The 27,900-nt window shown below is 43.1% G+C and overlaps 1 protein-coding gene across 2 annotated transcripts in view; it reads left to right on the top strand.

Annotated features, from left to right (window-relative positions):
• The window catches only part of DMTF1 (cyclin D binding myb like transcription factor 1), a 54,518-nt gene that overhangs the window by 18,580 nt on the left and 8,038 nt on the right, over positions 1-27,900 (top strand). For both annotated transcript variants that reach the window (XM_050936866.1, XM_050936865.1), the window contains 10 exons: positions 1,605-1,681; positions 3,232-3,389; positions 5,469-5,501; positions 6,316-6,425; positions 9,473-9,701; positions 11,274-11,425; positions 17,093-17,308; positions 19,889-19,974; positions 21,081-21,239; positions 22,391-22,774. In XM_050936866.1, the coding sequence (XP_050792823.1) occupies positions 1,605-1,681; positions 3,232-3,389; positions 5,469-5,501; positions 6,316-6,425; positions 9,473-9,701; positions 11,274-11,425; positions 17,093-17,308; positions 19,889-19,974; positions 21,081-21,239; positions 22,391-22,774 (1,604 nt within the window). The remainder of the gene's footprint in view (positions 1-1,604; positions 1,682-3,231; positions 3,390-5,468; positions 5,502-6,315; positions 6,426-9,472; positions 9,702-11,273; positions 11,426-17,092; positions 17,309-19,888; positions 19,975-21,080; positions 21,240-22,390; positions 22,775-27,900) is intronic.

The following is a 27,900-nucleotide window of genomic DNA, read 5'->3' as shown; positions in this document are numbered from 1 at the left end:
GTAGCTGGTAGACTCTAGGGTGAGGAAGCAGATTATGCACCTCCTTTCCAGTAGCCAGTGGGGAGGAATATGGACTTCACATTTATCAAAATCAAAAAGCCTAGAGCAGTGTTCTCCAAACTGTGGCCAAAGGAGTTCTTGCTGATGATTTAGTGAAGAGCTGACTGGTCACATGTGTCCTGTGTCATATTATATTAAACTTGGCTTAAGTTGGCTAGAAGTAGGCAAACATAGCAAAGGCATAATACAAGATTTCCTTTCCTCAAATTAGATGATATTCCATGTAAAGTGCAGCTCTATCTCCTCTTCGTGTGATTTCTATGCTCAGATGATCATGTAAATGACAGAGAATTGTAACTATACACTATGGGTGTAATTTACCTTTGGAACCTCATCTCGGTCTCTGTATGTCACTTGGGAGGAAGAGAAAGATTGAGGACATGGTGTAAGAACATTCTCCTACACTGCAGGAACAGAATTAGCTATAATAACTGTATTTTTGATTTATAATTAGATTTCAATAAGCAAAAGCTCTTTGTCGATTCTCTCCAAATTGTTTTGCTGGTAATGATCAGGCTAAGAAGGAAACACTTGGTTTTTCTGAGCAGAGATGGGCATGTAGCCAACATTCAGTACCTGAAGTGGGTCAAGAGCATATCCTTAATTACGTGTGATCTGTCACTAGTAAAGATGTTATGAGTACAAAAGGGAGAAAATATCTGTAGGCAAGAGTAAAGGGGCAGTTATTTTTAATGCCACTTGGCTATTAGATCATGGTATTTAAGGTTTGCATCCTTATCTCTGAATAAAATTGAATTGGTTTTGCTTTTTAAAAAAAGCCAAAAGCTTAGATGGTATTGAAATGACTAACTAATGTTTGTTTCTATTGATTTGCCATTTTTATTTGGGAAATACAACACATGCAACAGGGCCTTAATTCTGATTGTGACCACTAGGTACTACTCCCAATACAGATAATAATGACATAGGTCCCAATTCTGCAAACTCTACCAGGCACAGAGCTGATTACCATTGACTGCATGGGGAGCACTCAGAGCAGTTAGTACTACACAGGCATGGTTGGAAGTGATAAGGTCCATAACATAAGGCCACAGTGTTGCCAGGTTTTGCAATTTTGTGTCTTGTGATATTTGTTTTTCTTTAAGCCCTGGCTCCTGTAGTCATGGGAATACACGATAATCTCAGCTTTCATTATTTAAAAAAAAAAAAAAAAAAAGCTCCCAGTCCTCATGGGTGCAGAGAAAAGCTTAAACACGTGACTTGAATGCACCCTAAAAATTCAAAAACCAGAAGCCAAATAAAAACAACCCCAGTTTTTTTTTAAAGTGGCTTAAAATCATCAGACTCTTGTGATTTTTTTTTCTTTTTCTTTTTGAACTCTTGGGGTTGGTTATACTGAAGCCATCAAACATGGAAACTGGTTGCTTAGCAAATACAGTTATTTCTGCTGTGTAATGGTTCTAATTAGTTTGTAACTACTACATGTTTTTCTTTAATTACTTCAGTAAGAAAATTGTGTGTTCTCATTTCCCCCACCTTGCTAGCCTCCAGCATTGTAATTAGTTTGTCTTGTCCATTTTAAGGCCATAAATGGAAGCAGGGAATGTGGTCGAAGGAAGAAATCGACATTTTGATGAGTAACATTGAACGTTATTTAAAGGTAGGAATTACAGTACATTAGTCTGCTAGTTTAGCTGGTTATGCTATTTCTGCTATATCCTATTTGAAATTAATTTTCCGTAGAACTTCCAGAGAGCATGCAAATAGGCTTATTTTGATCATTTTGTAGTAGAACTGATTATTGCCTGTCTGAAATACACAAAAATGTTTCTAATGCATAAAATCAGTAAATATAATTTTTATTGTAATCATACTTAGGGTTTAAGGCTCTGCCAGATCGTCTCACAACACTTCCAGTTTGCATGCTCAGAATAATTCATTTGTAAAATTTCACATCAGTGTGCTCAAGTGGTGTGATCATCCCTTGAGCGTGTGTAACTCCCATGGAAATCATGGCCACATCAAGAGAAGAATCTACACGTGCAGAAGGGGCTAGATCCAGTCTTCACTAGGGCATGTGCAAATACCTCTGTGCACCTTTTCCAGTATTAGCACCTGCCTGCACAGGTATTAGAATTTATACTCACAAAATCATGCACATGTACATGCCTTTTTTTATTTAGCTTGGTCAAATTAAAGTCTCAATTCTTTCTTGGGTTAATAATAGCCCTCTGGATTAACATTGAAATGGTTTGTAAAATAAAATACCTTATCCCCATTTCTGATGTTTGCTTGCCTTTTTCACTTCACTCTGCTTGGACAATTAAACTAAATTGGTCAGTTTTGTTTTTCTTTTATAATCATGTTCACTTTCTAGTTCTCATGTGCTATCACAATTAAGGTTTGTTTGGGTTTCCATCAATGTAAAGAAATATCTTACCTTAAAAAGAAGTGCCCAAACTACGGCCCACGGGCCATACATGGCCCAACAGAGCGTTTCAGAAGGCCTGCTTCAACACAGTAATGATTGATCAGCATTTTGTCGTCATGTTTACATCATTTTAGTTTACACAGGTTGTTTCTATATACAGTATTGGCTATTTACACACTAAATACATACGAAACAAGCTGAGCTTAAAATATAAATCAATACAGGTGACTTTAAATCTGATTAAAATATGTAGAATCGGTACACAAGGTTGTGTTTAGGATTATGTGGCCCTCCTGTGTAATAAGGTTGTGCACCACTGCCTTCAAATTAGCTTTACATTGATTGATTTTTTTTTTTATGAAAGCATTTCTTCAGATTGTTTGTGAAACTTTTTTCTCCTTACAAAAACCCCAGTGCATGAACTAAACAGTGTCAGTTTAAATTTATTTTGTGTGATCTTCTCAGATTTGACATGGATTTTTTTTTACCACAAAATTTACTAGAATTTTCAAACTTGTATAGAAGTTAGACATTTCAATGCATATTTGGGCCTCTGAATGAATGATCTGTTTTTCGTAATGTTCTGCACTTATTTGGGCAGATATAGATTCAGTTGTCTAATTTAGGAATCCAATTTTACAATTTTGACCTATAGTTCTATGAAATATCTCTCTCATGAATTTCAGAATAATGTACCAACCTTCTCATTTTTAAAAGTTCTGTTTGTCAATGATACACAGTTTTGTCCAAAATCTCTTTTTAAAATGTGATCTCTCTAGGCCCGTGGAATAAAAGATGCCACTGAAATTATCTTTGAGATGTCAAAAGATGAACGAAAAGATTTCTACAGGACCATAGCATGGGGTCTGAACCGGCCTCTCTTTGCAGTTTATAGAAGAGTTCTTCGCATGTATGATGACAGAAACCATGTTGGAAAGTATGAAAATCTATAATAATGCATGGCTTGATTGATATCATTAAGATCATGTGTTTTTGTTTTGTTTTTTTATTTTACATTCACTTCAAGTAATGAAAATGACATTATTGAGGGAAAAGGTAAATTCCTTTTAACTTAGAGGTAGTTGAGAATCAAGACTAGAGGCTGTTGCCTTGAGATTTATTAGGCCTAGGGAAAAAAGGGTCAAGCTCCCTCCCTTTTTGGTTCTGTTGATATAAAGTCTTGTCAGAACTTGTATAAGTGCTTCCAATGATCTCCAGTGTAGCCTTTGTACATGCATAGAAATGAATTACTGGCCACGCAGCCCATTGTTGTTGCTCCACATTGTTGCTTCAGAGATTTGTGTAGTTTATGGCATTTACTGTATATTGAATACACAAGCAACCATTCTTGCTGTGTTTGATAACACTGATAGCACATTTGATAGCAAATACCATTTAATTTTCTAGACATTACTTTAACAAAGGTTAACTATTCTCTAAACATGCCTGCATTTTAACAAAAAGATAAACAGAAAGCGTAGATGACTTGCTCAAGACTTCACACAAGTCAATGTTGAGTCAGCTTTAGGACTCAGTAGGTGCTGGCTCCTGGTACAGAGCTCAGTCTATTAGAGAAGGCTGTTTCTCTAAATAGGGGGAGGAATTAAAAGCAAACAAAACAAATCATGGCTGATTTCATTTTGGTATTATAGCTCAATAAGTGGACTCTAAACAAAGCAATCTACAAACTTTTTTTTTTTTTTTAGAATGCATAGCATGTTTTTTGTTAATGCTTTTTGGCATTACCCATTTAAGTAATTGAAGAACTTTCATACTGGAGAAAACTTGGAAACAGAAAACATTAATATGAAAAGCCATTTCTCCTGCATCCTGCAGGTCAGTCTAGGCAGTGGATGCTAATGTCACCTGCCAGCAGTTCAGTACATTTCCTGGTGTCCTTTTCCATCAGGTGGGATGATTTTCTTTGACCTAAGGTTTGCAGTCTTTTTAGATTTCTTTTTCTGGTACTTTGTTTAAATCAGTGGGATTAGTTAGCTAAGTGCTAACAAGGGACTCATCTTGTTTTTCCTTCATTCCCTTCATTTTCCAGAACTCTCTGAAAAGTGTTCCCATCACTGGTCCATTACTGTAGGGAGATGTATGTTCAAGATAAAAACATCATCTCATTAGAGGGAGGGATTTGTTGGCCATTTATCTTTTCTGCACCCTTTGCAGACACCTCGGATATAGACTCATAGACTCATATATATAAGACTTTCTCTTTCCTTCTTAATTCTTAGTTCCTTCCTTTCCATAATTTTGTATAAGAACTTCCAAAGGACTGATCCTGCATCAGGATATGTTAGCACACTGTTCCATTGACTCCAATGGAATTTTGCATCAGTGCATGGGTACTGATGTAACCTACTGTAGGATTGGAGTCTAATGCATCTGGGATAGTATTCACTATAAAAAGATTACCAGGATGTGGAGAGCATTGTGAAGTGAGCACAGAACTAAGAGCCAGGCCATGAACTGCTGAGTACTAATCTTGTCTCTGACATGATCTTGAGGGCAATTCATTTAATCCCCCGGCCTTGGCTTCCCTAACTGTAAAGTAATGGAAATACATATCCCCATGGGGTGATGGTTAGGATTTTAGTTAACGTTTATAAAGCTCTTTGAAGAGGAAATGTGTGATTTGAGTGCTAAGTTTTGATGATGCATTTGTGGCAATAAACACCACTATGACAGTTACAGAATTAAATAGGAGATGTGCTGTGAAGAACTAGCCCTCCTTTAAGGCATAAGTGGGCCTAATTCTGATTTCTCATACCTGAGAAGTAAGTCCATTGAAGTTGAAGGAGTTACACCAGTGTAAAACTAAATGTGAAGAGATCCAAACATGTTTAGAAATGAACAAAGGTAAATATTTACCTTTTAATGTGCTTTTAAATATTCAGATTGTTTCCCTGAGTTCGAAATTTTCTTTTGTGCTGTTAGTAGTACATTGTATATGGCTAACAAAAAGTGTATATTTCTGGTCTAAGTAATGTTCTTTTTATTTATTGCATAGGTATACTCCTGAAGAAATTGAAAAGCTCAAGGAGTAAGTTTTGCGTTCGCAAGATCTTATCTAATTTATAACAGTTTTAAAAAAGAATTTTTTAAAGATTTCACTATGAACATTTCAGTTCAGTGATCATAGGTAAATTGACTGCTATAACTCTTTTTTACATAGTGGTGTACCTGAGTAGTTTGAAGGGCAATGAAAGCCACTTTCTGGTCAGTTTCTACTTGGATGTGTTTACAAGTTTCTATGTGTTTTGTAAGGCACCTAGAGTTCGAGATGGGTTCGTAATAAATTGAAATTAATTCGTACCATGGTTAATATTTTAAGCCTCTCTGAGAGGTGGTGAAGGAAGGGGAATGCATGAGCTTTAGAAATACGAAAGTAGTGAGGCAGGATGCTTCCCGGCTTCCTGGGCAGGTGAGTTATAGAATTCCTAGTTTTTCAACACCTATTATACCAGGCTTCATGAATATTCCCTGTACCACCTGCAAACTCTCCCCTTGGGAATAGATAAGAATTTGGAATGGGAGTCTCACCTTTCATCTGAAGATCTCAGAACATGTTTCAAACAATAATTAGTTAAGTCTCACAACATTCCTCTGAGGCAGGTAAATATAAATATGCCTATTTTACAGATGGATAAACTGAGGCATGGCCAGGCAAAATGGCTTCCAGCATCATGTGACAAATTAGCAGCAAAAATTGTGACTAAAACCTTGCCATTCCAACCAGTCCCATCTACTGTGAGACTGTGCTCACTCTCCAATAATATAATATTTATTATTGCCTACCGTGCAATATAGCTATGTGAGTCATTTGAACAAAATGCTAATAAACTGTATCCACTTAGGTTACGAATAAAGCATGGTAATGATTGGGCAACAATAGGCGCTGCACTGGGAAGAAGTGCTTCATCTGTAAAAGATCGATGTAGGCTGATGAAGGACACCTGCAACACAGGTATGGTATTATAACACACAGGTATGGTAGTATAGTGGTGTCAGTAAAGGATATTCTAGTTAAGTCTGTGTCAGTTTCCCTGTTGTTATCTCCTTCTGTTGTTTTTAGAGATTTCTTGTTCTGTAGGAAATTCACTTCAGGCTGAGGCTTAGCATAAAATTGGGTAACTTTTTATTTTTATTTTAAGTCTTTTTATTTCTAATTTCAGGTCACAAAAGGGCAAAAAAATTACAATCACTCAGTGCTAAAGTGTAGCTATGGCTGAATTACAGTGAAGAAACTATTAAACAACACATATCAACACTGTACAATATTGTAGGACAGGAAATGAAATATACTTGATTAAAAATGAAGGGGAAAATTAGGTAGCCAATATATAATTACCCGATTGAAATTTGGCCAGGACTCCGGATTTAATACCCATGTAATCTCCCATGGGATTGTTAATGACATTCAAGGGTCCTGGAACTCTGGTTTTATGTCTCATCTGAAAGTCAGCATTTCTAGCGGAAGTACTTTGCATCATGCTGGAGCACCGTTTCAGTACTGACCCAGAGTGAATGTGGCATGCATGCATATTGAACCACCAGCATTACTTCCTGCTGCATTTAGGCTTTTCCTTACATGTTTCGCATCCAAACACTGACAGCTGACCCCCCCACCCCACCCCATCCCCGTGAAAGAAAAGGGAAAAAAATAGTTTCTCACCTTTTTTCAGTGTCACCATATGTCTACTGGATGCTGCTGGCAGATGCAGTGCTACACAGTAGTATTCCCATTTTTGTCCATGTGCCCCTGGCCGACCTCACTGAGGCCAGCCAGGAGCACCCAAGACAGCAGCAGATGGTACAATATGACTGGTAACTGTCATTGCCAACTTGCAAAGCAGCAGACGGTACAATATGACTGGTAACCATCTCTGCTAACTTACAAAGGCAAGGGGATGCTGCTGTGTGGCACTGCAGTACCGTGTCTGTCAGCAGCATCCAGTAGACATACAGTGACAGTGAAAAAAGGCTGAACTGGCTCCATGGTTGCCGTGCTGTGGCGTCTGCCAGGGCAATCCAGGGAAAAGGGCGTAAAATGATTGTCTGCCGTTGCTTTCACGGAGGGAGGATTGACTAATGACATTTACCCAGAATCACCCGCGACACTGTTTTTGCACCATCATGCATTGTGATCTCAACCCAGAATTCCAATGGGTGGGGGAGACTGCGGGAACTATGGGATAGCTACCCACAGTGCAACGCTCTGGAAATCGACGCTAGCCTTGGTACATGGACACACACCGCCGAATTAATGTGCTTAAGTGTGGCCGCATGCACTCGACTTTATACAATCTGTTTCCAAAAACCGGTTTCTATAAAATCGGAATAATCTTGTAGTGTAGACATGCCCTCATAGTGGGAGATTGTGAGGCTTCCCATCTGTTAGTTGGGATATGGTATGTGTCTCCTAGTATTTCTGAGGTAGCAGTGTCTTGTTTTATTGAGGAGAGCTCTAACATACTCTGCTGATGGGCATACAAATAAATAAGTAGTGGAGGAAGGAGCCTGAATGAGGGAGAGGATGATGATAACTAGAACAGAGTATGCTTGGTTTTCTCAGTATAGATCTGAATATTCCCATTCTTACTGCTCACAGGGACAAAGATGTTGCCTTCAAACAATTAACTCTTTCCCTACTGCAGTGGACCAACAAGCATTTGAATGAGTTAATGACGTACTGTTGGAACATCTGACCGTCAAAGAGATTTACTTAGTACATAGGGCAACTCCTATATTAGTCTAGGACACTATGACTGTTTGAGGTTATTGTGACATTCCCCTCTGGTGTTATCTGGACCAGTGATCTGCTAAGTCACTCCAATCCTTGACTTTGGGAGCCAGCCTTACCCTGCTCTGCTATGAGAACCCCCTCTCTTGGGCTGTTCATGCACAGCCTCTGGCATGTAAGCTGCTCCTTGGATTATGCAACCTAATGACACTAGCCAATATCTCCAGTCCCAGACACAACCCTAGGAACCTCCTTCTTGCAGTGACCGGTTATGCCTGCTTCATACTGCAAGCTTGTATGAGTTCTTCAATTTAACAGAGAAATTGATACGTACCAGACTTGTTATCCCAAGGGGAGCCTCTGAAATGATGAAACCAAACACACTGCTTCAGGTAGAATAAACAAACAAATTTATTAACTATAAAGATAGATTTTAAGTGATTATAAATCAAAACATAAGTCAGATTTGGTCAAATGAAATAAAAGCAAAACGCATTTTAAGCTGATCTTAACACTTTCGGTGCCCTTACAAACTTAGCTGTTCTCACCACAGGCTGGCTGGCTGCTCTTCAGCCAGGCTCTCCCCTTTGATCAGCACTTCAGTCACTTAGTGTGGTTTCTGTAGATGTAGGTGGAAGAGAGAGGAAGAGCATGGCAAATTTCTGTCCCTTTTATTATGTCCTTTCTTCTCTCTTGGCTTTGCCCCTCCTCTCCCCCATTCAGAGTCAGGTGAGCATTACCTCCTTGCAGTCCCAAACTGACCAAAGGAAAGGGAGTAACTTACTTGAGAGTCTAACAGATTATTTTGTTGTTGCCTAGGCTAGCGTCCTTTGTTCATGTGAGGCTGGGCTGGGTTTGTCCCATACATGCCCTGATGAGGTGTGAACTACCTCTCTGCTCTTGGAGATTTTTTTCGCTGGGCTTGCTTTAAGCCATGAGGATACATTTTCAGCCTCATAACCATATACATGAAATTATAACCTACAGCATTACTGTAACAACAATGCTCAGCGCATCATGAGCCTTCTGAAGACACCTGTCATGACAAACTTTGCATTGTATACTGCACAATCATTTTACAAGGATGAACGTGTGGGTGCTGGGTGTTCCCCCAAGTTACAGAGCATCACAGTTATGCAAGTGGTTAAACTCCTGAAAATTGTAGTGCTGCTTCCAATCACAAAATGTTGTATGGTTCCATATCTGCTATTCAGATTAAGATGGCTTGTACTATTGGTTAACTTGCATGTTTTTGTCCTTTATTTTGTTAGGAAAATGGACAGAAGAAGAAGAAAAGAGGCTAGCAAAAGTGGTACATGAGCTAACCAGCACGGAGCCAGGTGACATTGTCACACAAGGGGTATCGTGGGCTGCTGTGGCAGAACGGGTCGGAACACGCTCTGAAAAGCAATGCCGCTCCAAATGGCTTAACTATCTGAACTGGAAACAGAGTGGCGGAACTGAGTGGACTAAGGAGGATGAAATAAATTTAATCTTGAGGTTTGTGTTCTCAGTTTAAAAAATTTCATAGTAAAAAAGTGACACTAGTAGAATTCCCTTGGGGTCCCTTTTGCTGATTTCCCAGGCACTAAGAGATCTCGAGAACACGCCAAAAATGGCTGCTGTGTTCACACTTCCCAGAGATTTCATATTGAACATTATTTTTGTTTTTGTTTTTTTAGTGAATTTTAGTGCTCGTGAAAGGTGTCAGATTGAAAGCCCTGGAGACTGAAGTCTTCTATTATTCCACAGAACAGGTACAGCACAGGCAGCGACCGTGCAAGCTTCCCACACACTGCCCCACCAATGCGCTTCAGCCCTGAACTGGAGGGTAGTTCAGTCTCCATGCCCATTCAGTCCCTGGCCTCTCTGCTGAGATTGCCAACGAAAGTCAAGTGTGGTGGTGGTTTCTGTAATGTGGACGCATGTCCACAAGGAACTAAACTGAGACCACAATTTCATTTCATGTAGGCCACCAGATGGCACCACCTTTGATCCCTACCTGAGTTAGAGTTGAACTGATAACCAAGTGGTGAAAGGCTCAGTAGTCCACTAGAAATCTTCTGAGCCATTCAGTTCCTCTTCTGTTTTGAATACTTTTAACTCTGATTTTTCAGCCAGTCAATTTTTCATTATGATTTGATAATTTTCTTGGATGGCGATAAAAGGGAGAGACAGGCAGGGAATCCAAACATGATTTACAGAGCACTAGTCACTGCTTTATGTCATACATTCAAAATGATTAACCTGACTGATTGTAAATTACAATACATCCTGGTTATATTTCTCAGTACTGGTGTGAAAATAGTATTGATGCATTTAGTCTCTCACAGTCTGTCCAGTCATTCATAATTCATCCCTTTAGGATTGTTCCTGTAGCTAGCAGAGTCAGTACAGCTACTTGGTCTATGAAGAGGGCTTTTGCAGCTTACAGGCAAAAACCCTTCCCCAGCATACTGTACAAATTGAAGGGAATTCAGGGATGAAGATTATTCCTACAGATTGTAGTAGAGCCGACAGGGTGCTGGATATTTGCTAACATATATTAAGACAATCCCTGCTCTGAAGAACCTGGAGAGATTGATTTTGAGGAAAGTTTTAAATAGTTAACTATGTATAGCTTACCTCAGAGAAATCTAAGGGGAGACATAAGTCCATACTAAGGAGAGATGGATGTTATTTAGGATAAAAGAAGAGTATAACTAGGAGTGATGGGATGAAATTAAGAGAGTGAAAGCTTAGGCTGAATATCAGGAAGTATTTCCTGCCCATGAGATGTTTGAAGGGAATAGTTTCCCAAGAGAAGTGTTGTAAGCACCATTGCTTGGGAGATTTAAAATTAGTCTGGAAGGGCACTACAATAAGTATAGGAGGAAGAACGACCTGCATTGGCAGGGAGATGGACTGGATGAGATAATAGGTCTAATCCATCTCTGACATCTGTGATTTGCTTGACATCTGGCAGCATGGAGCCTTGGAAGCCTAAATCCATTCTTAAGCAAAGATGTCTAACATCCCTTAAAGGCCTGAAGGCAGCTTCTGACAGATTCCTTTTTTCTATAACCCTGCCAGGATAGCAGAGCTTGAGGTGTCTGATGAAAATGAAATCAATTGGGATCTACTGGCTGAAGGATGGAGCAGTGTCCGCTCGCCACAGTGGCTTCGGAGTAAATGGTGGACAATTAAAAGACAGATTGCAAACCACAAAGATATTTCATTCCCTGGTAATGTATTAGTTACACATTTTGTTCTCTTCTTTAAAGTCTTCAGAAAGTCTGCTTCACAGATCCCTCAGGAATAGGTATTGTTACGCGTAAATGGAGTTATAACTTTAAAAAATTATGAACTTAGTAATTATGAAAGATGCCACATTGGTAGCCCTGGGATTGACTCCTGATTGTCAGCAGAGCAGGGACAGAGAATGACAGTGTAAGCTTCCCCACTGCTGTCTGCCTGCTATTGTCCTTCATCCCTGTTCTCGGCAGGAGGGGTGATTGCCTGAGTGAGAGGCTAATTCAGTCTCCATGCTCATTTGTTCAGTCCTTGTTCTCACTGTAAAAGCTTTCTGGAGGATGCCAGTTGTGGTAGGAGTTGTGTTGGTAAATGGATACCTGCCTATGACAATTATTGTTATTTATTATTTGTATTACAGGAATGCTTAGAGGCCACAACCATGAGTGGGGCCCCACTGTGTTGGTGCTGTACAAACATATAGTAAGAGACAGTCCCCACCTTAGATAGTTTACAAAATAAAAAGACAAATGAATCAACAGGCTGTAGTCCCCCTTCCAATTCCTCACTCACCAGACAGAAGGCTGTTTGCTGCCCAGGGTGGGGAATATCCACTGGTATCACTGAAGACTGAATTGGCTGTCCAGAAAAGCAAAGGCCTGGGCCTGCAACCCTGTACATGTGGGCTGCTCCCACAGCTAGTTGCACTAGGGATCAGAGTGGGAACAAGAAGGGAAGATGAGTGGCTTTCTAGGAGCCATGTGCCACATTACCCACAGATGCAGTAGAAAGTTTACACTGCGGGATTGGAGGGTGAATCTGGTGTCTTGGAGCGTTTCCCAGTTGCACTGATCTTTTCTGTCCTGCAACCTCTTGGACTAGTCTGTCCTCATCTTCTGCAAGGGTGGGAGAACATTTTATTTCTCTTTGCAATGTTATATGCAAATTATGACACTAGGAATTGTTTGATTGTAACTTTGAAAAATGCAGTATTTTTTTAAACAAATACTCCAAATTTGGGGTTTCTGTAGCTTGTTTATTATGTACTTATTTTTCAAACATGCTAAAATGTTTATAGATTCCTGAGAAATTGAGTTTGCACAGAGAATTTAATATTTATATATTTTTTTTCTGGGTATGAACTAAAAGCTGACTAATGTGTTGACCTCTCTCTAGATAGAGATGCATATTGTTGCTTCACAAATTCATAGAATCATAGAAAGGTAGGGTTAGGAGGGACCTTGAAGTCATCTAGTCCAGCTCTCAACTTCTAGGCAGGACCAAGTAGACCTAGACATAGATCATCCCTGACAGGTATTTGTCCAACCTGTTCTTAAAAACCTCCGATGACGGGGATTCCACAACCTCCCTGGGACGCCTATTACAGTACTTAATTATCCTTATAGTTAGAAAGTTTTTCTGAATATCTAACCTAAACCTCTCTTGCTGCCGGTTAAGCCGATTAATTCTTGTCCTACCTTTAGTGGACATGGAGAACAGTTTATCACAGTCCTCTGTATAACAGCCCTTAACATATTTGAAGATTATCAGATCCCCCCTTATCTTTTTTTTAAAAGACTAAACATACACAGCTTTTTTTAACCTTTCTTCATAGGTCAGGTTTTCGAAACCTTTTATCATTTTTCTTCCTCTCTTCTGGACTTCAGCTTGTCCATATCCTTTCTTAAAGTGTGGCACTCAGAACTGCATACAGTACTCCAGCTGAGGCCTTAGCAATGCTGAGTTGAGTGGGACAGTTACCTCTTATATCTTACATAAGACATTCCTGTTTATAAACCCCACAAGACAGTAGCCTTTTTGGCAACTGCATCATATTGTTGACTCGTATTCAATATGAGGTCCCTTATAACCCCCAGATCCTTTTCAGCAGTACTACCACCTACTTATTCCCCATTTTGTAGTTGTAGGTTTGATTTCTTTTTCTTTCTAAGTGTAGTACTGTGCTCTTGTGTTTACTGAATTTCATCTTGTTGATTTCAGACCAATTCTCCAGTTTGTCACGGCTGTTTTGAATTCTAATTCTGTCCTCCAAGGTGCTTGCAACCCCTCCCATCTTGGAATCATTCTCAAATTTTATAATCATACTCTCTGCTCTGTCATCCAAGTCATTAATGAAGATATTGAATACTATTGGACCCAGGACTGACCCCTGTGCAACTCCACTAGATACACCCTCCAAGTTTGACAGCAAACCATTGCTAACTACTCTTTGAGTATGGTCTGTCAACCAGTTTTGCATCCTTCTTATAGTAATTTCATCTAGAGCACATTTCCTTAGTTTGGTTATGAGAATCATGAGGGACCGTGTCAAAATCAAGATAGATCGCGTCCACAGCTTCTTCCCTATGCACTAGGCCAGTAACCCTGCTAAATAAGGAAATTAGGTTGGTTTGGCATGATTTTTTCTTAACAGATCCACGTTGCCTATTTCTTGCAACCCTGCTACCCCCTAGCATGTGCAAACACCCTTGAGTTCAAAATTATTTCTGCATTTAAACAATTATGTTCATCCAAAAATACACCCTCCCCATCATGCTAAAGAAAACAGCTTTTAGGGGTGGACAGGAAAACAGAAAGGAGAGAATGAAAGAGGTAGAGAAAAACATGAGTACAGGACTTTGTATTTTAAAAGGTAAATTCTGCCTGAGCCTGGGATCACTACAGTGCCTGTGTTAGGCTCTGCTTTGTATCTGCAGTAATGTTCTGCTTAACAGTAACAGCAGCAGTGAGAGCACTGAGCCTTCCTCATCCCAGCCTCTTCAATGGGGTGTTGACTCACTCTCCTGGATTCAGATCCATGCTTAGAACTGCATGTACTTTAGAAAATGAGATGGGAAAATGGTGTGCATGTGTTTGAATTTTTCTCAAGAAACAACATCCAGATCTGATGGCACTGGCCTATGCAATGATCAGAGAAAGCCATGGTAAAGAGCCAGTGGCATAACTGAAGCCCTGAATTCTAATCGTATGCTCTAACCTCTAGACACCACAGCCCACTCAGAGCTGTGGATAGAGCCCAGTAATCCTGACTTCCAGTCCTGCCTACTCTAACAACTAGATCCTACTTCCCTTTTAGAGCCAAAAATAGAACTGAGGATATCCAATTCCTATTCCATCCTGCTACTAGTGCCAACTCCTCTACCACATCAAGACCTGATAGCAGTGTACCACACGAAGACTAGAGTGCCAGGGTTAGGATATGATTTGTTGAAATGTCCTGGGAAAAGGGATGTGTAGCTGTGACACTTGTGTGTCAGTTCCCTAATGCCACAAACTCCACAGGACTCTGCCAGCCTGTATTTTGCGTTGCATGTTAACACTTAGTATACCCCTGTGCCCAGACTCCCCAGAAGCAGCCCCTGGTAATGTCTAGCCCCTGCCACTGAACATTCACAGTAATTACCAGGTAAACTGTCCCCAAAGAGACAGTGTACACACAGGTGGAAGGTTACAGTTCAGGATTATGTCATAAGAACATAAGAACAGCCATACTGGGTCAGATCAAAGGTTGTCTAGCCCAGTATCCTGTCTTCCGACAGTGGGCAATGGCAGGTGCTCCAAAGGGAACGAACAGAACAGGTAATCATCAAGTGATCCATCTCCTGTTGCCCACTCCCAACTTCTGGCAAACAAGCTAGAGACACCATCCCTGCCCATCCTGGCTAATAGCTGTTGATGGACCTATCCTCCATGAACTTACCTAGTTCTTTTTTGAACCCTGTTATAATCTTGGCCTTCACAACATCCTCTGGCAAAGAGTTCCACAGACTGTCTGTATGTTGTATGAAAAAGTACTTCCTTTTGTTTCTTTTAAACCTGCTGCCTGTTAATTTCATGTGGTGACTCCTAGTTCTTGTGTTATGAGAAGGAGTAAATAACACTTCCTTATTTACTTTCTCCACATCAGTCATGATTTTATAGACCTCAATCATATCCCCCCTTAGTCATCTCTTTTCCAAGATGAAAAGTCCCAGTCTTGTTAATCTCTCCTCATACAGCAGCTGTTCCATACCCCTAATCATTTTTGTTGTCCTTTTCTAAGTCCAATATAGCAAATGGAGCTTCTTTTGTGTTGGTTCCACAATGCTTAATTTACATTGGAGACCAGGAGATAACTACCTTTCCTCCAGTCTGGAAGAAACCGGATTCTCCCTTTGTTTGGTTACAGACTTTAAAGCATTATGTCAGTAACTACCCACAATTTCTATAGTTTGAAGGCATACATTTCATAATGATAGTAGTGACCAGTGTGTCACCAGCTTTCGTTTGATACTTCACACAACGTTTTTAGATAGAATTTATCTATCTATGACAGCAGTATGTTAGGGGAAGCAAGTTTGTCAGGTCTGATAGGAGTTGCTGACACAGAGTAGTGAATCACCAAGGGGCCTCTGTGTCATAGTAGCTTACTTCCCTAGGCAGAGCTGGAATGGAGGCTGGTCTTTTAACACATGCCAGCATAAAACACCCTCTAATTCAGAAGGATTGTTATAGAAGGATAGAAAGAGAGAGAATTTAGACTGGAGTTTGGGTTTAAACAAATATTTTGATGGAGAGGAACACACAGAGAAACAAGGAAAGAGTGAAAGAAGAACAGGGAGAAAGTCAGATGGAAAGGAAAGCAAAAGGCAGAGAAGGAAATGAATGAGATACAAGGAGAACAAAAGATGGAGAATGCAGACAGGTAGGAATTACCAGACCACTTTCCTGTCCATTCTGCTGATTGATCTATCTGATGCTGGCCTCTGCCTATCCTTTGGCTTCTTTCTCCCATATGAAGTACCAGCGATTGCACTCATTGTTTGTGCAAACAATTCTGATAAGGTTCTCATCTTCAGATGACAAGTCTGAAAAGCAGACATACATCTCGTTCTCCCAGGGTCCATGCTGGCTGTGATGTCTTCTTGAAGAAGCATCATCTTGTCAGGCGTTCAACTGAAAAAAGCAAAGCTAGGCTTCATATGGAAGGCTGCATGGTCTCTCACAGGATTCTTGGTGTCCTGACCTTGCAGCATTTCTAGCCTTTCTTATATGCTCGAGCTCCCTGCTCAGGGTCTCCCTCCCAATTCTTCTCTGGCTTTTAATCATTTGAGAGAGTTGACACATGGTCTTTGTTGCAAGTCAGTGAACAGTAGCTCTGACTTTAGCTAGGCAGTTCAAAGAAACATGAGCCTGAGCTGTTGTCGAAACATGTTTATACTGTAAATGCTCAGGAAGATCCCCATTTCGTATGGCCGCATGCCTAACCCACAGCCACTGAAAACATAATGGGATCCAGCTAGTAACTAGTTTTCAAGGGCAGCAGTAAGAGAAGCCCTCTAGTTAAGAGTTTGTGGTCCTGTTCTGTTCTTTGGGTGCTTAATGTATACCTCAACAGGGGGGAGCACTTACTCTTGTCCATATTCCAGTGAGTGCTCCCTTTTGGGGTGAAAAATCAGTGATGCTCTACTTGGATGGCTTTGATTACTTTCCCAACCAGCAGCATATGCTCTCTCAAACCCCAGGGGCTCTTGAAGTTACGAAGAGTCCAACGGGTGAGACCCTCAGTTTAGATCTTTCTCAGAGATCTGATGCACAGTGTTGATTCCAAATTCCTCTCTTCAGCATGTCTGAGAATGAATTTTCTTTTTCTCCCTCAGTGCTAATAAAAGGTCTTAAACAGCTGCATGAGAACCAAAAAAACAACCCGGGGCACCAGCTTTCAGAAAACAAATCTGGAAGTGGGTTATCAAACACTCATTCCAGTTCAGGGGTTCAGCATGTACAGATTCGAGTGGCTCACTTGGAAGAGAATGCAGGCAACTCTCCGAGTCCTATGGCAGCTTTGCAGATTCCAGTCCAGATTACTCATGTCTGTAAGTAGTTGAAACTCATACTTGTTGTGTCCTATAATAAAACCTAAAGGTTTCTTGTTTTAAGATGAGTAGGGCCCTATCAAATTCACGGCCATGAAAAACTCATTACGGACTGTGAAATCTGGTCTTTTATGTGCTTTTACCCTATATTATACAGACTTCATGGGGGAAACCAGCATTTCTCAAATTGGGGGTCCTGACCCAAAAGGGAGTTGCATGGGCGGAGGTCACAAGGTTATCTTAGGGGGGTCGAAGTATTGCCACCCTTATATCTGCGCTGCCTTCAGAGCTGGGCAGCCGGAGGGCAGTGGCTGTTGGCCGGGCACTCAGTTCTGAAGGCAGCGACCCACCAGGAGCAGCGCAGAAGTAACGGTGGTGATACCATGTCATGCCATCCTTACTTCTGTGCTGCTGCCTTCAGAGCTGAATGGCTACAGCTGAGTGGCAGCTGCTGATTGAGGGCCCAGCTCTGCAGACAGCAGTGCAGAAATAAGGGTGGCAATACCATACAATGCCGTCCTTACTTTTGTGCTGCTGCTGGCGGTGGCTCTGCCTTCAGAACTGGGCTCCTGTCGAGCAGCCACTGCTCTCCAGCTGCCCAGCTCTGAAGGCAGCCGCCCTCACCAGCAGCAATGCAGAAGTCAAGGTAGCAGTATCACAACCACCCCCCACATCCTCCCCACAGTAACCTTGTGATCCCTGCATAACTTTTTGGGTCAGGATCCCTACAGTTACAACACTGTGAAATTTCAAATTTAAATAGCTGAAATCATGAAATTTACTATTTTTAAAAATCCTATGACCGTGAAATTGACAAAAATGGACCGTGAATTTAGTAGGGCCCTAAAGATGATGAATAAATGAAAGTATCTTACAGAATTTAGTTTGGAGTGCCACTCAGATCTTGTGGCTATAGGACAGGACTGAGAGTTGGGAAACCTACATTCCATTTCCAGCTCTACCTTAAAGTTGATATGTAATCTCATCAAAGTTTGTGACAAGATCTATTTTCCATAAACCAGTGTTGTTTGGCATTCATTATATGATTCTGTGTTGATTCTTTATTAATCGAGTGTTGTAACGGAAATCCATCATTTTGCCCCAGTGCCTATAATTAAGGCTGTGATTTAGTCGTGGCTATTTTTAGTAAAGGTCATGGACAGGTCACAGGCAATAAACAAAAATTCACTGCCTGTGACCTGTCCATGACTTTTACTATAAATACCAATGACTAAATCTTGCGGGGGGGGAGGGGGCGGGCACTGCTGTGAGGGGTGCCCCAGAGGGTCGCTGCTAGGGAGATGAGGCCAGTGGCAGCAGTTGCTGGGGGCTGCCAAGCAGCGGCTGCTTCGGCTGCCCAGGGGTCAGCTGCTGGGGGCTGCCAACAGTGGCAGCTCCGGCCGCATGTGGGGCCAGCCACATCAGCAGCTGCTCAGGTGGTCCCTGGGGCCAGCTGCTTGGGCGGCTCTGGGGTCAGCCACACTGGCCTCTTCAGAAATCACGGAGGTCACAGAAAGTCTCCGAATCTGTGACTTCTGCAACTTCTGTGACAGACATGGAGCCCTACCTTTAATTACTTGAATCATCCTGATTACCCTTTTTAAATGTTGGCAGAACATTAGCTTTTATCCAGCCCTCAGAAACTTCCCCAGTTTTCCACAATATGTGGAAAATCAAAATTAACAATCTAGATTGCTCCTCAGCCAGCTCTTTTAAAACTTGTGGGAAGCAAATTATCTGGACCTGCTGATTTAAAAATGTCTGACTTTAGTAGCTGCTATTTAATAGCCGCCTCCTTGTTCAAATTGCTTTCAGTAACCCAGTGAAACAGTCAAGCTCCTATAGTATTAGCATTTGTACCTTCAGTAGGTTGCAGCCATTACATACAATGTGATTGAATGTACTTGAGTGCATCTTGCACTTTATCCATTGGTGCACATACACATTATAGGAGGACAGAAAGGAATGCAAATATAGGGCCAGTTTTGAGCTGGTGTGGATCAACACAGAACATAACTGCATTGACTTATCGCTGATTTACACCTGCTGAGGATCTGACCTGTAAGGTGGTCTTATAATTATAATAATAATAGGAGATATACCTATCTCCTAGAACTGGAAGGGACCTCAAAAGGTCATCGAGTCCAGCCCCCTGCCTTCAGTAGCAGGACCAAGTACTGATTTTTGCCCCAGATCCCTAAGTGGCCCCCTCAAGGATTGAACTCATAACCCTGGGTTTAGCAGGCCAATGCTCAAACCACTTATGGATACTTATTCCAGAATATTAATTTATTTAAAATGTCATTACAAACATAAATCGTTAAATCCCTTTAATATCATTTTGTTTTTTAATCCCTATGCAGTTAATTATACTTTCTTCCCTTTATTTCCATCTCATGTAAGATGGCTTCTTTAAAGAGTGTTGTATTCTAGATACAAACTAGAAAACTTTGGCATTAGTACTGCAGTCAGCTTCCTTTCTCTCTGCACTGGGATTAGCAATACCCTGCTTGACACCCTTCTGTGCTGACACGTTTTGGTATACATGTGTTTTTGTTTTTTTTTTCCCTACTCCCATAGCCTCAACTGATTCTCCTGCTGCTGCTGCCGACTCTGAGACAATAACACTAAATAGTGGAACGCTACAGACCTTTGAGATTCTCCCAGTAAGTAACGTAGAACTTGCCTTGCAATATCATACTTGTCCTTTAAATGCTGTTAAATAGTTAAATGTTTGTAGTTGATTTCCAAGATGGAGGAGGGAAATTTTAATGGTGATTCTGAAGTAAACTTCTATTACAAAATCCAGAGCAAAATGTGGACCTAATTGTAATTAGTTAGAGCCGTGAAGCTTCAATGTGAAATATTAACTCTTGTGAAACCATCTTGTAGCAGTGTGTTTAATATTTTTTTTAATAAAAATCTCTTATAAGAGGAGTTTATAACACGAGAGACCCTTGCTGGCAAAAGATTCCCCTGTACCTGTACCATTCATCCCATTATTGGTAGGGCACAGTCACTCTACTATTACTGCAGGCAGTGGAAAACGTGGTTGAGGGGGTCTGTGCGGCCATATCCTCACTGAACAACTGTAGCTAGAGTGGCCTGTCTCCTTGTCACTCCTCTCTGGGAGCAAGACCAGGAAGTCAAGAATTTCTCCTTATCTTTACCCCCATAGGATCCTGGCATCTTTTATCTCCTCCTCGTTTCCATTTGGTCAGCCAGGGCCCAATCCAGCTCCCACTGGGTCTTTCCATTGATTTCAGTGGGAGTTGGATCATGTCCCAGCAGAGGGACAGACGAGAATTAACCTACCAGTGGGTGCAAATTGCTGTATTCCAAGTGGATTTAAGATAGCAGGACCTACTTTTAACAGTGTAATTTCACTGTAAGATGTGTGAAAAGATTCTTCATCAACGCAGTTCAGGATTTTCACTCCAGTTTAACCACGTCCCCTTGTTAACTCTTCTATCCATTGCTGAACAGGAGAGGGGACTAAACAGAACCCTGCACTACCCCATAGGAGAAATTTCTTAGGGCAGAGAGGCAGTTGCCAAGACTACAGATAATTAGTTCTTCACTAATTTAGCTAATTTAGTTTGTTGAAGAAAAATGAGGTTTTACAGTTACTCCAATTAAATTGTGGTAAGTAACACAGGGAAGGAGTTATTTCAGTATGATTTCTAGCTAGCTGGATTCCCTATAAGTGAGTGCGCTGACATGGTTCAGGAAGTGGGGAATCTTTGTATTGACCTTTTTTTCCCTTTCTTAGTCCTTCCATCTCCAGCCTACTGGAACTCCCGGCACTTACTTACTACAGACAAGCTCAAACCAAGGCCTTCCTTTAACACTGACTACCAGTCCCACAGTGACCCTGACAGCTGCTGCTGCTCCTGCCTCCCCAGAGCAGATCATAGTCCATGCCTTATCCGTACGTATCTTGAAGAGTTAGAATGCTGAAACATCTTGGGAAAAGGGTGGGCTAATAATTATTGTCTGTCAGCCACTGTGGTTACAGCAGGTCCCTGGTTACCTCCATATGCTAAGGTTACGAAGCAGTTCCCATTTCATACACCTTTCTGACATGCTCATAACTTTCCATAATATTACCTCTGGAGGTGAAATTTTCCATGCTCACTCTCCAGTCACAGGTAGAGTACAATTATTTTGGCCGTTTTAAAATATTGAAGAGTGAGAATTTCCTATTTAAAAAAAAAAAACTCTTCAAACCACGGGCTGCCGAAAACTTACTGAAGTTTAAAATTTGGCATGGGCAGCATAGTCCTTATTGGAGATTAGATCTTTGGTTGAAGATTAAACTGGTTTAAACATGTGATGTCTCCATCTAGTGGTTGGCCTCAACAAAATTAAAAAATCTGTTACCTAAAAACTTTATTTATGGGATTTTCTAAGATCTTATCACTGAAATCTTCACATCTATGAATTAATTTATCCTCCCACAACCTTTGTAAGGTAGGGAAGTATTGTGCCTGGTTAGCAGAGGGGGAGAGCTAACAGATATTGAAAGTCACATAGGAAAGTTGTTGCAGTTATAGAAACAGTACTCTGATCTCCTGAATCTAGGACTATTATTTTAACTGTAACCACTTAGCTCAAGTGGTCTGAGCTCGTGCTTTTGGTGCTGAAGGTATCTGGTTTGATCACTGCTGATGACTTTTCTGTCTCAAGTTAAATACTTAAGCTTATCACTATCCTTCTTTGTTACAAACAGGAAGGAAGAAATGTTGTCTAGTAGTGAGATCACAGGATGGAGATTCAGGACTCCCCTGGTTCTAGCCGCAGTTCTGCCACTGATTCTCTTTACCTTGCTATGCCTCTCTTTATTTACTCCTCTGTAAACCAGATATAACAGTTTCAACCAAGTTGCAGATTCATTGAATTGAAAGCCAGAAGGGACCATCAGAGCATCTAGTCTGATCTCCTATATGTCACAGACCATTAAATTTCACCCAGTTACCCATGTATTGATCCCAATAACTTGTGTTTGACTAAGGACAGGTGAAAAAGCAACAAAGTGCTAAATACTGTTTATTTTGTATCCTTTGTTAATGCTTCTTACAGCCAGAACATTTGCTGAATGCAAGTGATAATGTCACAGTGCAGTGCCACACACCGAGTGTCATAATTCGCACTGTTGCTACTGAAGACATCTCCTCCGTAACCCAGGCAGAACTTACTGTCGATTCACATATTCAGTCAGCTGACCTGACAGATCCTCCAAGTACCCTGGAAGCAGACACTTTTCCACATGACATCCATCAGTCCAAGCTGAGTGATGAAGAGCAGTCTGCCTACATTGACGATGACTCCTCCAAATTCAGTGGCAGAAATAGCACCGAACTGTTAGATGGGGTGATGGTAAGAACTGAAGAAGAGATTTCAGATACAGACCTCAAACGTGAAGAGGATTCCCACTCCAATTTAACTGACACTTACGTCACTGAGGTAAGGAAGTGCATGATTAAACTATCAGAATATCTGAAACTACTGCCCCTAAGGCAGGGGTCAGCAACTTTTCAGAAGTGGTGTGCTGGGTCTTCATTTATTCGCTCTAATTTAAGGTTTTGCATGCCAGTAATACATTTTAATGTTTTTAGAAGGTCTCTTTCTATAAGTCTATAATTTATAACTAAACTATTGTTGTTTGTAAAGTAAATAAGGTTTTTAAAATGTTTAAGAAGCTTCATTTAAAATTCAATTAAAATGCAAAGGCCCCCGGACCGGTGGCCAGGACCCGGGCAGTGTGAGTGCCACTGAAAATCAGCTCGCGTGCCGCCTTTGGCACGCGTGCCATAGGTTGCCTACCTCTGCTCTAAGACCTTGTCTACACTACCGGGGTAAGTTGACCTAAATTACACTACTCCAGCTATGTGAATAACTTAACCTAAGGTACCTCAAGTCCAGTTAACTTATCCCATGTCTTCACTGCGCTGTGTCAACAAGAGTTGCTCTCTGGTCGACTTACTTTACTCTTTTCAGAGAACTGGAGTACTGAAGTCGACCAGAGAGTGCTCTGCCATCGATTTAGCGGGTCTTCACCAGACCCGCTAAATCGACAACCATTGCATCGATTACAGCAGCATGGATGACGGTTCAAAATAAAGACCTGATGAGAAAATCAAAGTGTCCTTGTGAATGTGTCAATAGTGCTGGTTTTTAATGGTTGTCTAGCATTTTAGCTGCACGAGCATTTTGTGAAGAGGCTTTTTCTGTCTCAGAACTTTGTAAACATGTTGGCAGGGGGTGGTAGTTAGATCAAGGCTAGGGTTTGGGTTCAGATTTAGTGGCTCAGAAATCTCACAAGTGGACTAGGAATCTGTACTCCCCAAGTCCTCATCTTGAGGATTTTGCTTTAATGCAGGTAGGTAGCATAACAGTGTGTGACCCAGCTAGTATGGATCAAAGCAGTGTCCTCATGGTTTATGGTTTTAGGAGATAAACAAGCAAGCTATTTGTCTACCAAGTCAGTCTTTTCTTTACAAATATATTGTGTGAGCAAGGGAGAAGTGAAGTACAGTATTTCTCACAGTCAACTTTTTACTCTTTACAACTAATCTTGCTAGTGTCCTCTTAGCTGCAGCAGACTTTTCATTACTCTTTTTACAGGATTTGATTGGTTAAGCAGAATAGTCCAGTTATTAGATGTTCAAACACTTCAGTAAAGATTCAATTGTGAAACAAATTACTGTCTCACACAGCTCCACATCTCAGATGCAGCCATGAGTTTATCTAAGTATAAAACTGGAGCCATTGTATAGGCTAGATTCAGGAGTGGGCAAACTACAGCCCAGGGGCCACATCTGGCCCTCGAGCTCTTGCTAGGGAGCTGAATCTGGGGCTTGTCCTGCTCCCGTGTTCCAGCCGGGGAGTGGGTTCGGAGGCCTCTCCACACGGATGTCCCCCCCTCTGGCTCCTGTGTTTAGCGGCAGTCACCCCTAAACTGCCCCTGCTGCAAGCGCCAGCCCCACAGCTGCCGTTGGCTGGGAGTTGCGGCTAATGTGAGCTGCAGCGGTGACACCTGCGGATGGGGCAGCACACAGAGCTGCCTGGCCAAACCTCTGCATAGAAGCGGGAGTGGGGACATGCTGCTGCTTCCAGGAGCTGCTTGAGGTAAGCAGTGCCTGAAGCCTGCACCCCTGACCCCCCTCCAGTGCTCCTGCCCTAGCCCGGAGCCCCTTCCCGCACCTGAACTCCTCATTTCTGGCCTTGCCCCAACCCCCTGTCCCAGCCCTGATCCCCCTCCCACCCTCCAAACCCCTTGGTCCCAGCCTGGAACACCCTCTTACACCCTAAGTCGCTCAGTCCCACCCCAGAGCCCACACCTCCAGCCGGAGCCCTCCATCCCTGCACCCCAACCCCCTGCCCCAGCCCAGAACCCCCTCCCGCACCTTGAACCCCTCATTTCTGGCCCCACCCCAGAGTCTGCACTCCCAGCCCGAGTCCTCGCCGCCTCCTGCACCCCAGCCCTAATTTTGTGAGCATTCATGGCCCACCATACAGTTTCCATACCCAGTTGGGCCATGAATTGGAACAATTGATAAAGATAAGTATCAAGAAATTAGACCAACTTGCATTTTATTCAGCTTGTTAGAGTTTGTTAAAGTGCACGTCCCTTCAGCAAACTGTTCTCCAAAATGATAGATATAACAGATGCTCCAATTTTTTTTCCTCACTCAGCCAGGAATCCCACTATAATTCAGACGGTGTTAGATTTTGTTTCTGCAAGAGAACAGATATGTACATTGAACCATCTCTCTGCTGTTCTTTATGAGCAGGATCAGTACATCCTACATACAGTCCAAAGCTACTGACTTACCTCAATTTGCATCCTTTTTCTTTTCACTTTAGTTGAAATGGATGCAATAATAAGCTTTACATTTTAGGCAGTTTGAGAACTCCATTTTAGTCTAGTCTAACCCCCTGCGCAAAGCAGGACCAATCCAACTAAATCATCCCAGCCAGGGCTTCGTCAAGCCTGACCTTAAAAACCTCTAAGGAAGGAGATTCCACCTCCTCCCTAGGTAACCCATTCCAGTGCTTCACCACCCTCCTAGTGAAAAAGCTTTTCCTAATATCCAACCTAAACTTCCCCTACTGCAACTTGAGACCATTACTCCTTGTTCTGTCATCTGATACCACAGAGAACAGTCTAGTAGTTCTTCGAGTGCTTGCTCATATCCATTCCAAGTAGGCGTGTGCGCGCCGCGTGCACGTCCGTCGGAAGATTTTTACCCTAGCAACACTCGGTGGGTCGGCTAGGCGCCCCCTGGTGTGGCGCCACTATAGCACCGAATATATACCCCTGCCGACCTGTCCGCTCCTCATTTCCTTCTTACCGCCCGTGTCGGTCATTGGAACAGTGGAGCGCAGCTTAGCTGATCTCCACCTCCCTAGCTTTTCGCTCGTTCTAATACTTACTGTGTATATAGTTTATTTTTTGTAGTTCTAGTTAATAGATTTTTGTAAATGTAGTTAGTGTATATAGTTCAGAGCGTCGGGGATTAGCCCTTTCCCTCTTCCGGTGCCCAGGCCCATGCCTGGCTCACCGGGTTTCAAACCGTGCTCGGCCTGCCGCCAGCCGATGCCCACGGGAGACCCCCACGACTCTTGCCTCAAGTGCTTGGGGGAATCCCACCTTGCAGACAAGTGCCGGATCTGCAAATCGTTCAAGCCGCAGATGAAAAAGGAGCGGGACTTTCGCCTTAAGCAGCTTCTAATGGAGGCAGCCCTCACTCCTCCACCTTCGGCACTGCCTACCGGACAGTCCGCGCCAGGGAGAAGTGCCTCATCGGCACCAGAGAGCGCCGGCACCACGAAAACAGCTCGGCACCAACCGGCACCGGCACAGAAAACAGCCCAGCACCGCTCCCTCTCCCCACGTGCCAAGAAGCTTAAAGCTCCTGCAGCCTCACTATCTGCACCACAGTCTGAGCAACAATCTAAGTCGAGCCGCCCGGCACCCACAACTGCCACGGCACTGACAACCTCCGCACCGTTGATTCCGGCAGTGCAAGAGCCGTCGAGTCCGGTGCGTGACAGCTCCCCGGCACATGCCTCGGTAGAGCTCCTTGTTCCCACTACACCAGAGACATTTGCTACGGCGAGGGAACTTATTGCCTTAACGGAGCCCGCTCTGCCTCAACCCCCGGTACTGCCGGTGCGGGTTATTCAATCGACAAGCAAGCCAACCATGGTAAGACCACCTTCCATCGGCACCTCAGACAGACAGCACTCAAGATCGAGATCCCATCAGCGCTCTCGATCTCGCCATCGCTCCAGATCCAGGCGCCGCTCGCAGTCCCGGTACCGATCTCCTGCCCGGTACCGGTCGCACTCGCGGCACCACTCGAGGTCCCGCTCTCCGGACCGATATTCCAGGCACCGGTCCAGCTCCCGGCACCGTTCGCACCGCAGCCACTCTCATCACAGAGCATCCAGATCCCAGTCGACCTCCCAGCACCGCGCCGGTCGCAGGTCCCGATCACGCTCTCGGTACCGATACGGATCCCGGTACCGCTCCCCGGTGCGGCACAACATACGGTACCCTAGAGACATGGCTTACCCTCAAACAGCCTCCGCTCCACCATGGCCATCGAGGCACGCATCTGAGTCATTGCACGCGGATAATGCTGCCTATCCTGATTCAGAGGCGCACAGCTGGGTTCTCCATGAGGCTCAAGGTCCAGACCAAGATCCTCATCAGTGGTCCTTTTGGATGCCTTGGACATATCACCAGGCCCAAGGTGAGCCCACGGTACCATCACGTTCCGCCGCGTCGGAACATCACGCACCGGAGGCCACTATTAGCCGCCCCCCTCCAGAGGGTACAGATCACTCCCCTCAGGTACCAGACCCTCAGGCCTTCCCGGACCCTGATGTACCTCCGGACCAAGAGTCCCTCCAGGACCCACTGGTACCGGGTCTGTCGTCCTCCTCTTCACCCGACGAGGCAGTGGCCATCCTCCTCGGGCCTGCCCCCATCGACCTCTGAGCTCACCAGGATCTTTTGAGGCGAGTCGCCTTAAACATCAATCTCCAGGTGGAGGAGGTCCCTGAGGTTGAGGACACGGTCATAGACATACTGTCGGCGGATGCCCCAACCCACGTAGCTTTGCTGTTTATACGCTCCATCCAAGCCAAAGCAGACACAATCTGGCAATCCCCGGCGTCTATCCCTCCTACGGCCAGAGGGGTGGAAAGAAAGTATATGGTACCCTCCAAAGGGTATGAATACCTATATACCCATCCTCCTCCATGCTCCCTGGTGGTTCAATCCGTCATTGAGCAAGAGCGCCATGGCCAGCAAGCCCCCGCCCCAAAATCACAGGAGGCTAGGCGGATGGACCTGTTGGGACGTAAAGTCTACTCTGCAGGGGGCCTCCAACTCAGGGTGGTGAACCAACAGGCCCTGCTCAGCAGATATAACTATAACACCTGGCAGTCGGTGGGTAAGTTCACTGAGCTGGTCCCACCAGACTCCCGCCAGGAATTCCAAGCCCTTCTCGAGGAAGGAAAGAAGGTGGCGCGGACGTCCCTGCAGGCCTCCCTCGACGCTGCGGATTCGGCGGCCA

The sequence above is a fragment of the Gopherus flavomarginatus genome, chromosome 1 (genome assembly GCF_025201925.1).
Source record: "Gopherus flavomarginatus isolate rGopFla2 chromosome 1, rGopFla2.mat.asm, whole genome shotgun sequence".
NCBI lineage: Eukaryota > Metazoa > Chordata > Testudines > Testudinidae > Gopherus > Gopherus flavomarginatus.
This window is presented reverse-complemented; position numbering and strand designations above follow the sequence as displayed.